Source organism: Chiroxiphia lanceolata, chromosome 26 (genome assembly GCF_009829145.1).
Source record: "Chiroxiphia lanceolata isolate bChiLan1 chromosome 26, bChiLan1.pri, whole genome shotgun sequence".
Taxonomy (NCBI): Eukaryota; Metazoa; Chordata; class Aves; order Passeriformes; family Pipridae; genus Chiroxiphia; species Chiroxiphia lanceolata.
In genome coordinates, this window is record NC_045662.1 from 5,866,615 (window position 1) to 5,879,431 (window position 12,817).

General features: G+C 52.8%; 1 protein-coding gene across 3 annotated transcripts; it reads right to left on the minus strand.

The window, feature by feature from the left end:
- Positions 1-407: 407 nt before the first annotated feature.
- On the minus strand, positions 408-8,868 carry HOXB3 (homeobox B3). 3 transcript variants are annotated; one of them, XM_032711432.1, is made up of 3 exons: positions 8,834-8,868; positions 2,299-2,846; positions 408-1,224 (listed from the first exon to the last, which is right to left on the minus strand). In XM_032711432.1, the coding sequence occupies exons 2-3, from the start codon at positions 2,726-2,728 to the stop codon at positions 461-463; spliced, it is 1,194 nt and encodes a 397-aa protein (XP_032567323.1). In that variant the 5' UTR covers positions 2,729-2,846; positions 8,834-8,868; the 3' UTR covers positions 408-460. The 3 variants fall into 3 exon arrangements, with proteins under 3 accessions (XP_032567323.1, XP_032567325.1, XP_032567326.1); XM_032711434.1 differs by lacking the exon at positions 8,834-8,868 and adding an exon at positions 6,099-6,144; XM_032711435.1 differs by lacking the exon at positions 8,834-8,868 and having other exon boundaries at positions 2,299-4,668.
- Positions 8,869-12,817: the final 3,949 nt, after the last annotated feature.

Below are 12,817 nucleotides of genomic sequence, written 5' to 3' on the forward strand. Positions count from 1 at the left end.
CCCTTGTGAATCTCTTCTAGTTGTGTGCACTTTACTGTGGATGCAGAGACACCAACTGTAAAGACTTGGCTGGTTGACTCTTCTCCTTTCCAGTTGTCCAAGGACTGTCAGTGGTGATCTGTCCTCGGGCTGGAGCTCGGGGGTGTCGCTGCTCCCAATCTGCCACATCCCCACAAAACCCCCCCAGACCCATTTCAGAAGCATTTGTGTTGAAACACAGGAGGTATTTCTCTTCAGAGAGAGAGAGAGCGAGCTGCTTTAGGCAGTGAGCACCGAAAGGGTGCCTAAGAAATCCCAGAAACGACAACGGAGAGCGCGACAGCCCAGTGGAAACATCCCCGCCAAGGAAAGAAGGAAAGGAAAGCAGCTCAACACAAATGTTCCTGAAGCTGAGCCTGCCCCTCTTCCCCTCTCCCCCGCCCCACGGAGGGGGTCCCAGCTGCTCCAGCCCGGCCCCCTATCACAGGTGGGTGAGCTTGGGCGCCTCTTGGATTCTGCCCTGAGAAGAAGCGTGGTGGCTGGAAAGGTCTGTGTAGGTGGGGTGGCCCTCGCACGGCCCGTGGTGCTGGCTCGGGGGCATCTGGGGGGGCCCGTTGTAGTCCATGCTGGCAGCCTGGTGGTGTGGCAGGTGGTTGAGGCCGTACAGGGCCGGGCCGGAGGCGGGCATAGAATCCACATAGTTCCCTCCGACGTAGACGGGGCTGCCCTGCATGCTGGGAGTCCCGTAGGCCACCCCGTTGCCCGGGAGCACGTGCGGGTCGTACTCGGGGGCCGTGTTGGCGTATTTCTGTTGGGAGGGGCAGCCTTTGATGGGGTTTTGGTAGTTACTGGACATGGCATAGGCATTTTGGTGGGGTTTGTTGAAGGAAGGCGGCGAGGGGGCGTCGTAGCTGCCGCCCATGGCGTGCAAGGCGTTGAGGAAGCCGGCGGAGGATTGCACGGGCTGGGGCGGGCTGCCCGTGGGGGAAGGCCCTCCGGAGGAGGACCCCACGCCTTTGGACTTCTGGTCTTTCTTGTACTTCATCCTCCGGTTCTGGAACCAGATCTTGATCTGCCTCTCGCTGAGGTTCAGCAGGTTGGCCATCTCCACGCGCCGGGGCCGGCACAGGTAGCGGTTGAAGTGGAATTCCTTCTCCAGCTCCACCAGCTGGGCGCTGGTGTAGGCCGTGCGGGCCCTCTTGGAGGCCGAGGAGCCCGGGGGGCTTTTCTCGCCGCCGCAGGTTTCTGCCGGGGCCCCCAAAATGAAATAAAAGATAATTACTGACACGCAGAAATTGAATGCATCGCTTCTTAATAAATCCTGGGACAGAGTTCGACCCCCCCCTCCCCCCTTCCCTCGCCCCTTCCCATTAGCCTGCGCTCCATAATCATGTCATTTATTAAGAGTTCTGTTCTCCAAAGCTGCCCCTGGTTTATGAAAATTTGATCATGTCATGTAGAAAAGGATTCCAGGGCCATTTATTTAGGAGTCGATTATTTCCAGCAGATAATTTCGAGAAAATAATATTTGGCAGGGGAGGGGGGCAGGAGCTGCAAAGCCAATTAACGCTAACACGGGGCAGTGCTGGGAGGTGTTTTGTTTGCTGAGGTGTGAATGCACACTCAGACACTCACTCACACTCGTCTCGTGTGGCTCGTGTTTGTGCAACACAAATATTTGTGTGGCTCGTGTTTGTGCAACAAAAATATTTGCGCGCACGTCGTTCAACGCCGGATCACGTTTGTACCTCCCTTTCTGTGAGGGAAACGTGATGCAACAGCTAAATTAGATGAATGTAGGATGAAGTGTGTGCCACTAAGTTTACACCAATATATTTGTCAAAACAGGGATATTCCCAATGGGATTTGGGGCTTTTTTGGCTCCTGTCGGCCTTTGGTGTGTCCTTGTGCGAGGAGGTGCAGATGTTTGTGCATCTGCTCCCTGGGTGCCCACCTACCCCGTGTTCACGGCCATGTCTGGGGGCAGGGAGGTGGCAAGAGAACAAACAGCTTTAGCAGCCCCAGGCTGAGCGGTCGGGTGCCCGTTTCCATGTTTCTGTGTCTGCACAGTCGGACATCACCTGTGTCCAACCACCTGGCCGCGTCCCCCCGCGGCGCTCGGCTCGGAAACAAACCAAGTGTGCGGGGCCAGAGTTGCAAGATGGGCTCGTGCCCTCTCTGCATCCTCTCTGCATCTTCTCTGCATCCTCTCCGGGTCCTCCCCTCCCTCCAAAGGAGCCCACCCTGACCTGGGGCTTCCCCACCTTGTGCGGGGCGAGCGGGAGACAGACAGACGGCCACCAGAGCCCGACCGAGTACCTGCGCTGGGGGAGCTGTTTTTCTGCTTGGAGTTTTGCCTCGACTCTTTCATCCAGGGGAAGATCTGCTTGGTGAGACTGGCGCTGGCGCCCAGGTTGGCCTTGCCGGGGGCGTTTTTGCCTCCCCCGGGCTGGTTGTTGCCGTTGCCGCCGGCGCTGCCGGCGGGGTTGGGGGGCGGCGACACGGGCGGGGGCGGGTGGTGCTCCTGGGGCAAACTGGGCCTCATGCAGCTCCCGTTCAGCTCTTTACTTTTGCTCGTGTTGCCAAGAGACTGGAGGGAGCAGGCAGCCCTCTGGAAGTCGCTCTCCACGTGAGAGGCCGCCTGGAAGGGCTGCTGGGGACCCTCGTAGCCGAAGCCGTTGGCGCTCCCGTAGGAGGAGTAGCCGCCCCCGAAGAGCGTGGAGCCGTCGTAGTACGTGGTCTTCTGCATCTCTGGGGCTCCCCAAAACGATTTTTCCGGCTACCAGGGTCTTGACACCCCTATGGCAGAACATTGGCACCCCAAGGCCACGTGACAGGCCGTTTCCAGCTGTCTATTGGAAGCTGACCTGAAAGGTTAGGAGAAAACACACAATAATAGTCCCCGGCCCATGAATCCATCTTGGGGCCTGAAAGGCCCATGACATGAATAGGGTCCCGCAGAACGGGAGGAACAGATGCTTGGAGCAGATTTCGTCCCGTGTGCAGCCTAAGGAGGCTCCAACAAATGTCACAGTGCAAAAGTTGAGCTGATTTTTTTTTTTTTTTTTTTGGGGGGGGGACACACACACACACACAGTTTTCCTGGTTGGTTTGGTTGGCTGTTGGTTGCACCTTTTTTTTTTATTTTTTTTTTTCCCCCCCAGCCAGGATGCACAACGTGCTCCAAAAGTGCACCTGGTCTCATCTGCACCCATCTATTGCCTCCTGTATTTCTCTGTGCACTGCACAATTAAATATATCTGCACCCACTCCCCGTTAAACACGTGGGTGCATCCACGGGGATGTGGGTCACGTGCACACACCCACGTCCACATAACACGAAAAATAACCCCAATATCGGGGTCCAGAAGGGAGAATTGCTGGCCACAGGCACGAAAGGAATGAAAGTCCTGCTTTCTCAGCCCTGACCCATTCAAATCAGCCCCTCACAAGCACAACAACGGGCCAGACGTTGCACCTTCCCAAATTAAAAGTCTGGTGGGTTTTATTGCAGGGCCTCTGCCCGCTCTGTTTGTTTGGAAGCTGCACACAGCAAACATCAATATGTTTTCTCCAGGTAACCGTGTCCTGGCACAGTTGGCTCCCTTTGCTGTTTGCACAGGAACTCACAATGTCTCTGGAATTCAGAGCAAATATTTTCAGCAGATTTAAGCAGGGGCACGAATTCAAGAATGTGCTGCCTTTGGCCTGCTCCCGAGTGTCTCTCTCTCCCTCTCCCCCTCTCTGGAAGCACAGGTTGTATTTAGAAAACAACCCCCTTCCCTGCCTGCGTGGCTTTGTACTCAGCAGTCCTGAATCTGGAGCTACCGTTGGCGAGAGGTTGATTCCCAAACCAGTCCAGTTGCTGTTGTTATTTTTTTTTCCCCCCTCCTTTGGAAAACAAACACGTCACCAGGCCATTTGCTCTCAACTTTCTCCCCCTTTGATTTTTCATCCTCCCTCCCTCAACCCAAGATCTAAAAAAGTCCAAAAAAATAAAAAAACCATTCCAAAGCCTAAAATTACAAAACGAAACCTTCCTTTTTTTTCCCCTTCTCTCTCTGACCTTTTTTACGGTTCTTTTATCTCTTTCCCTCTCTTTTCTCTTTTCTCAAAGCACAAACTTTTTCCACCGTAAAGCCAGAGCAGAAATACCCTCAAAACCAGTAAAACTACCTCGACCTGAAAATAATCTGCTGGGTGAGGCTCAATCCAGCGGCACACGGGTTTTAAAAAGGCTTTAAAAAGCCAGGGAGACTTCTCCCCGCAGCCAAGAGTTTGCGAGGAGCCACTGTGCGTTTTGTTTGGCCCGTTGACATCCACTGTATATTTAATCGTATCTCTTGTATATTTAATTTTATCGGGGCTCTTTCACTCGGGAAAATAAAATAAAATAAACTCCGCCGAGATAAAGTCTAATGCGATATTTCTAAGCACCGGGGTTTAACAGAAGCCGCGGCTCGACGATAAATAACATCTCTCTTTTTTTTTTTTTCCCCCCTTCCCCGACTGCTGCGTTTTTATGTCGGGTCACATGAAACCTCCGTTTGCTTCTACCACAGCCTCAGACAACGTGTCCACGAAGGGGCTGCTCGGCTTTTTTTTTCACACTGATTAAATCCTCGCTGCATTCCCAGATCCGCGTTTGCCTCTTCCACGGAGATGCGTTATTGTCTCCAGAGGGGACGAGATCCTCGCGGGGAGTTGTTCTCCTTCGGTTTCCTCGCCAGGAGAAATATGGTTTATTAAAAAAAAAACAAAAAAAAAAAAAGTGGAGCCCTCTGCCCGAGCCGAGGAGCCGTGAATTAATTAATAACGAACGGCAGCGCCTTTATTAGGAATAGGTTTGCCGAAAATATCTGCGAGGGCAGAGGTGGGAATTTCTCCAAGGCCTTCCTGTCTGGCGAAGGTTTCTTTATTAAAAAAAAAAAAAAAAATCAAAAACCACGCAAAACAAAACGACAAAACAAACCCAAATCAGGGCTGTGAGGCTCAGCTAAAAATAACAGCGGCGATTTTGGGTTTTTTTTGTTGTGTTTTTTTTTTTTTTTTTTTTTTTTAATGTCCATAAAATAAATTTACAGCCCCCTTCGCCCAAAAAGCTCCCTGGCTTGTGGCTTCCACGGCTTTGCTTTGTACCTCATCTCTCAGCGCCTCGCAAATGCCGCTCATTTATCTTCGCCCAGGACGGCCGCAATCCTAATTATTTACTCCAAGGAATTGCTTAAAAAAAAAAAAAAAAAATTTCTCAGGCAGAATAATAAATATTCGATGATGTCCCGTTCCAATTAAAGCCGGGCAGGATCCGCGCCCGCTGTTTCCACCGCGCTCCAAGTTTCACTTTGCGAGCGGTAACATTTACCCACAAACTCTTTTGCCCGCAACTTTGGAGGGCGAGGATTTAGAGGCATTTAAAAAAAAAAAAAAATGCAAAAAAAAATATTAAAAAGCCAAGTAGATCTCGGGGGAAGGTGCGAGAAGGGAAAGGGCCGCGGGGAGGAGGATGCTCACGGGGAGGAAAAAAAAAAATCAGGCGACCGGGGGAAAAAGATAAAAGGAAGCTAATGCAGAGGTATTCTGCTGGAAAGCCGTCCCCTCCATGTTGGAAATCCTAAATTCCCAACCTGAGTGTGTTGGGGAAGAAGAGCAGCGCCTCTCCCCTCCCCCGCCCCCTCCTAAGGTACATTTCGCGGAGCCGGAGAAGCCAGGCATAGCCCCGGCTTTTAATTTAAATTATTATTAATAATAAATAGTCCAAACGCGCCCCTGTAACAATGGGGCGGCCGCTCGGAAAGAGCTCAGCTCGCAGCCGCCCGCCTGGCGCTGGAGATGCCTGGAAAATAAGAGAGACATTCCTAAAATTTCCCTCCTCCCTCCCCCCACCGGCGGAGCTTCACCCCAAGCAGAAACTCCCCAGTTGTAAAAAGCGGGGGGGGGGGGGGCGGCGGAGGGGGGGGGGAAAGGGCCCTGGATGAGGGCTGCAAAAGAGTCTCTGCGTGGAAGGAAGCCTTAAAGCTTGTGAACTCTTCTTGAACCGAGATTGGAGTCATATGGTCATAAATCATTGGGACATATACTCCGCCATTCACAAAGTGATAGCCTATTTGAGTCCGGCTTACCTTAGTCTCTGACGAGCAAAGCCCAGGCAGACATAATATATTTTCACATCCAGCATCCACGCAATCAATAAGCAAGGAATGACCCCCCCACACACCCCGCCCGCCGCCTTTTCCTTTAAAAAAAAGCGTTAAAGGAATATACGAGAGAGAGAGAGAGAGGGAGGAAAAAAAAAAAATCCGGCATAGGCATGGATATATGTATTAAAAAAAAAAAAAAAAAAGCCAAAACAGAGGGGGAGGGGGCTCAGCCAGTGGAGCTTTCGGTTACGGCAGCTCAAATTGTCTCTCGGTCTCGCGTTTGGGGGAGAGGAGGGAGAGGGAAAAAAAAAAAAAAAAAAAAAATCAAGATGCTTTCCAGCTTCCAAGATGTGCAGAAAAGCTGCGGGGCTTTGAATGGACAAACCCTGAGATTTCTGGTTGCCCTACGGACTGGTTCGCGCTGCTCACTGATAACAATGGCCTCTGCTTTACCACGGCAAAGGGGAAGAAGGGAAAGGAGAAGGGAGGAAAAAAAAAAAAAAAAAAAAAAAAGAAAGAAAGAAAAGCTGAACACAACACCCCCCCCACACACACCACCCCCCCTTTTAACTACGCGATGCTTGGCCGGGATTAAAATAATAACGAAAAGAATCCAGGCTACGGGGGAGCCGGGGGTGGGCGAGGGGGGTGGAATAAAGCGGAGGGGGTATTTAAAAATCAAAGATTCGGGTCGGATCGCCGGGCAGAGCCAAACGAGCCTCCCGAGCGGCGTCACTCGCGAAAAATGATGCTAATTGCGGCCGGGGTGGACAGAGGCCTAGGCGGAAAGAGAGCGAAGCTGGGCTTTGCTTCACGTGTTTAACAATTAGGTGCCAATTTATGCTGATGCGCCGGTTCCACACCGGCCCCGGGCCCCCCCCGGCCCTCGGCGGCTCTTTCAAGAGCTGCCGCTCCCACCCCCCCCCTCCCCGGCCCTTCTCCTGCCTCCCCCCCCAATCCTAAACCCCCTTTTTTTAGGGCCCCGGGGGGCTGGGGGAGGACGGGGGTTCGCAGAGGGGGAGGGAAGATGGGGGAGGACGGGGAGGGGTCGGCGCAACTCCCGCGGAACTTCGGCGCAAACTTTGCGCGTCCCGGCGGCCGCGGGGGCTCCTCTGGGCCTCCTCTGGGAAGGGGGGGAGCGGCTGCGGGGTTTGGGGGGGGGGAGGCAAACGGGCCTCGGGGGAGGCCGAGGCGGTGCCGGCCAATAAAGCTGATTATTATTATTATTATTATTATTATTATTATTATTATTATTATTATTATTATTATTATTATTGCCGTTATTAATAAGGCCGCGATCGCCGGGAGATTTCCGCCTCTCCCCCGCTCCCCCGCGGCCCCCGGGAGCACCAAGAGGCTGTTTTTTGGGGGGGGGGGGGTAAAGTCCGTGTGACGAGGAGGGGCCGGCGAGTGGGAGGAAGGCAGGGCGAGGAATTTAGGTGTCTGCACTTCTGCTTCTTCTTCTTCTTCTCCTCTTTTTTTTTTTTTTTTTTTAAGTGCTACTTTTGTTTCGCGCCGCGATTTATCTCCCCTCCTTCAGTTCCTTAAAGTGCTGACGCGGGGGGGAATTTGCGTTTAGCAAAGCAAGAAAAAGAGGGACCACAAAGGCTCTCTGGACTTTTGCTGGGGAGGTACGACCCGTCCAGGGGGTTCCATCGCCTTTTTTTCCCTTCTTTTTCCTTTTTTTTTTTTTTGGGTGTGTGTGTTCACCTTTAGGCTGAGGAGCTCTGCAAAGAAAAAGAAGGATGTCCAAGCAAACATCTGACTTTTAAGAGGACTCGCTCTGGGTTGGAAGCCAAGGTTTTCTAGGTGATGGATAAAGTCTTATCCCGAGGATTACGGTGTTTCCAGCTATTGTTCTGGCTGCAGCGTTCGGATCCCAGATGGGAGGGTTTCGACCAGGGAACACCATTATTGCGATTTTATTTTTTTTTTTCTCCCCCCCCCCTCATCTGGCTTTTTATGAACTGCTCCGACATAAATCTTCTGCTACAAGACAGCTCCTATTTTGGAACCCCGGCGTTGAAATCCCAGGGAAGGAAAGAGGAAAAACAGTAGTGGACTATTTAAAGACTTCCCCGTAGCTGAAGTGCTCTCTAGATCTCTGAATATGGATCTCCACTGACTTATTTAGAGCACTTGGGCAACCAGAAGTACCTCGGATTCTGCAAGGAACTCCTCTGAAGTGCAAAATTTTGTTTTAACCTTAACCAGCTGAAAAAATCCCCGTTCAGGAGGTCGTTGCACGTTTATATGTTGAGCTCCTGTAAGTAGTTATTTTAGGCTCCCAGTGTATTGCCTTTTTTTTTTTTTTTTGCTTTGGTTGCAGCTTATTTTTCTTTAAACTGTAACTCCCTCGCACTCGTCACGAAATCAGCAGCAAATGTTGCAATCTGACTGGATTTCCCTTCAAAGGGAGCACAGGAAATATCTTCCGTCTAAAACACTCCCTCAAAGTTTACGGCCATAAATCACGAAAGTTTAAAGACAAGCCGGTAGCAAAAGGAAAATACTCAGCTGAAATCCAGGGCAGCTTTGGCTTATCCTGGGGTTTGGTGGAGGGGAGGGAAAAGAAAAAAAAAAGAAAAGGAGAGGAAAAAAAAAAAAAGGAAAAAAAGTCACGTTGTGGGAGTTCAGAGAAGGAAAAGCTTCCAAGGCTGGTGCGGAGGGAGAGACAAGAGAGGCAGGGAGCAGGTAGGAGGTTCAGCAAAACTCACCAGTTCTCGGATGGCCGGTCCAAAGAACTCCGGGCAGCGGCGGATTTGGAGGAAGGAGAAGGACTGAGGGGGGGGAAAAAGGGAAAACAAACAAACAAACAAAAGAAACAACAAAAAAAAGTATGAAACTTCGGTCAGAAAAGCGTGAACAGGGGGAGTCATCCTCGGGAGGGACCCTGGGGTGGAAGTGGGGACAGGACGGGCTCTCCCGAACAAAAGCCCCGGCGTTTCCTCCGGGATTATCTCCCACCCCAGCAAGCAGCGCATTCCCAGGGATTGGGGGACTCTCCATCCCCCGAGAACATTCCAAGGGATTGGGGGACTTTCCATCCTCCCATAACATTCCCAGGGATGGGGGGACTCTCCATCCTTCCATAACATTTCCAGGGATTGGGGGACCCTCCCTCCCCCGAGAACATTCCAAGGGATTGGGGGACTTTCCATCCTCCCATAACATTCCCAGGGATTGGGGGCCTTTCCATCCTCCCATAACATTCCCAGGGATTGGGAGACTCTCCATCCCTCGAGAGCATTCCCAGGGATTGGGGGACTCTCCATCCCTCCATAACATTCCCAGGGATTGGGGGTCTCTCCATCCTCCCATAACATTTCCAGGGATTGGGGGACCCTCCCTCCCCCGAGAACATTCCAAGGGATTGGGGGACTTTCCATCCTCCCATAACATTCCCAGGGATTGGGGGACTCTCCATCCCCTGATAACATTCCCAGGGATTGGGGGACTCTCCATCCCCTGAGAACATTCCCAGGGATTGGGGGACTCTCCATCCCCTGAGAACATTCCCAGGGATTGGGGGACTCTCCATCCCCCGTGAACATTTCCAGGGATTGGGGGACTCTCCATCCCTCCATAACATTCCCAGGGATTGGGGGACTCTCCATCCCTCCATAACATTCCCAGGGATTGGGGGACTCTCCATCCTCCCATAACATTCCCAGGGATTTGGGGACTCTCCCTCCCCCGAGAACATTCCCAGGGATGGGGGGACTCTCCATCCCTCCATAACATTCTCAGGGATTTGGGGGGCTCTCCATCCCCTGAGAACATTCCCAGGGATTTGGGGGCTCTCCATCCCCTGAGAACATTCCCAGGGATTTGGGGGCTCTCCATCCCCTGATAACATTCCCAGGGATTTGGGGACTCTCCATCCCCCGGGCTCTCCCGGGGTTATTCCGGGAGGTTTGATGCCATCTCCCCCCTCTCTCTCCGGTGTTTCCTTCCACCTTCCCTCCCTGGAACCCCCCCCCCCGGGGACAGGGAAGCGCTTTCCCCGTCCTGGGGGTCGCGTTAGGGATGGAAACACTTTGTCCACTTTCTCCACGGCTGGGGGGGAACTCCGACCACAATTTAAAAAAATATGAGCATCATGGAGCCTTTTGGTTAAATTCTGATGCTCGTTTCGGAATTAAAGGCGTTTAAGAGACTAAATACGCGCAGTTAATTAGTTTGAGGCTACCAACAATAAAACAGTGGGGAAAACACGAGGCCGTTTCCCTGAAAATCCTCAAGGATCCAGAATATGTTTCTCTTTTTTTTGGTTTTTTTGGAGTTTCCACAGCGCGCTCGGAGGATCTCCGCCAAGGGGAGGGGGGAGGACGGGGATGCTTTATGGGGTTCGAGGACACCCCTCCCCACAGCAGCGATCCGGCCCCGGAATTAACGGGTTTCGAGCCGTAAACATTTTTAGAGCCACGCCGAGATTTATCGCCGCCACTTGGGCGCGGAGGGCCCGGGAAGGGAGAAGGGAAAAAGGAGGAAAGAAAAAGCAATCTCATTTAAAAATATTTTCGTTCGGGGAAACATTCGGCCGCTTTAATAATCCTGTTTCCGTTCTGTATGTTGATGTTATTAATCTCAAATAAAAATGTTCCCCTCGCACCCCTGCTCCCGCTTGTGACAACATCCCCGAGTCCATAAATCACCCGCGGATGCTTCGTGACCTTCTCTAGTCGGCGGCCTGTAGCTGTATTTTTTATTAGTGCTATTATTACACGCGCTTTAATACACAGCTTTGGCAATATTCCACTTACGGCCCCGCCCGCCCCGCTGAACTGGGGCTTTGCAGTCCCCTCTGCTGAGGTTTGTGAGGAGAAGGGGGGCGAAAAATAATGAAGGAAAGGAAAGAAAAGCGCCTTTTCTGCGCTGCGAGCTCAGCAAACCCAACCCGAGCCTTGGCAAGTTCCTCCCACGCCGGGCCCGGGGAGGAAGAGGAGAAAAGTGGGCAAAGCCACGAGGAGGTGGAGAAAAGAGGGGGGAAAAGGCGTTTATTCGCAGCGGAGGAGGGGAAAAGAGAAACAAGCAAACAACTAAAAGGAGCCGGAATAAATAACGGCTCCAGCAAGGGGGGGGGGGGGTTCTTTGTTTTTAATTTCTCCCCTCGCAGAAGAGGGATGGAGCGAGGTTTCCCCCACCCCCTCCCCGTGTTCTTTGTTTTGATTTGGGGTTGTTTTGTTTTTTTTTTTCCCCCTCTATTAATTTTTCTCTCGGGGGCGGTGCCGCTCCTCCCGCGCCCGCCCGTGGGTTGAAGCCCCCCCGGGTCATCTCCCCCTCCCGCGGGGCCTTTTTTTTGGCTAAAAGGAAGGAATTTGGGTTTTCCCGTTCCACAGCCACAGAGCGGGAGGGGGGGGAGAGCTGCGAGGAGGAGGAGAGACTTATGGAGGGTCCGGGACCTCCTGAAACCCCAAACAGAAGCCGGCCGGGATAAGAAATCAAAATTAAACTGAGCGAGCGGTGGCTTCGCCTTGACAGATTAGACCTTTTTCTCCCCCTGACCTTTGCTTGGGAGAGCAATAACTCACCGGGTTAATGATCAATCAGCGGAAGCGCTTTGGAATTGTCTTAAAAAAAAAAGAAAGCAAAACACCCCAAAATAAAAACGGGGGCAGAAACACCCCCCCCACACACCCCCCGGGTTGGATCCCACCGACCCCCCCTCTTCAGAACCCTTCTGCCATGGGGCAGCCAAAAACCTCCTCTGGCCCCAGAGAGGGGTGAGGTGCGATTTTGGGGGGTGGGAGGGGATCGGAGGAGGGGGGGGGGCGAGGGGGCGGCAAATCGCGGGGTCACCGCGCCCCGAGGAGTTATTTTGGGAGCAGCTCGCGGAGAGGGGCTGGGAATCACCGTCCCCGCTTTTCTTCTCCTCCCCACCCCCCCACACCCCCCCCTTCCTTCCAAACGCCAAAATAATCGCTGGAATTATGCGCTCACGTGACCGAGACACGTCAACCTTTTGCCCATTTTATAGAGAATTGGTAAATGAGCGGCTCCCCCCTCCAGTCCCGCTAATTCCCCCATCAGCAAATTCCCAAAACTTCCCGGGGAGCCGGGCGGGCGGTTCCTCTCTCTCCCTCCTGCCGCAGCCTTCGGGACCTTCTGGGCTGCTTTATCCTTTCTTATTCTTATTTTCGCTTCTAGTTTTCTTTTCCTTTTTTATCTTTTAACCCCAAGGAGACGCTAAGGAGGAAAGCGACTGCAGCCAGCGCCGCTCCCAAAGCCTCGGAGACCGGCAAGAAGGCCAAGGAGACGGGAAAGGAGGGGGAAACAACGGGGGTTGGGGACAGGGAAAGAGGAGAGGGGCTGCTCTGCCTCCCCTGAGGACCCTGGGGACGGGCTCGGAGGAGGCGGTTCCTGCGCTCACATCCAGGCTCCCGTTTCTCCCCATTTGAACCCCCCCCCTCCTCCTCCTCCTCCAAATGAAAAAAAAAATACTAAAAAAAAAAAAAGAGAGAGGGGGGGGGAGAAAATGAGGATTCAAAGCTTTTCTCCCACCGCAATTCCTTCTCCCCCCCCCCCCTCCCCGGGAGGACCAGGCACCCACGCGGCGTTTCTGTGAGAAAAGGAAGGAATTCGGTTGGTCTGGGGTGGTTTTTTTTGTGATACTCGCCTGAATCCGGGCCCCGGCTGGCGCTGGAGGACGAGCTGGGCATAGGGGAGAAGGGACCTGGGAGAAGAAATGAGTTCCATTT

Coding starts and splice junctions, on each gene's coding strand:
- HOXB3 (XM_032711432.1), bottom strand. CDS start 2,728: ATGCAGAAGACCACGTACTACGACGGCTCCACGCTCTTCGGGGGCGGC. Junction 1,225..2,298: donor AAACAGCTCCCCCAGCGCAG/GTACTCGGTCGG, acceptor GGGCCCCGGCAG/AAACCTGCGGCGGCGAGAAA.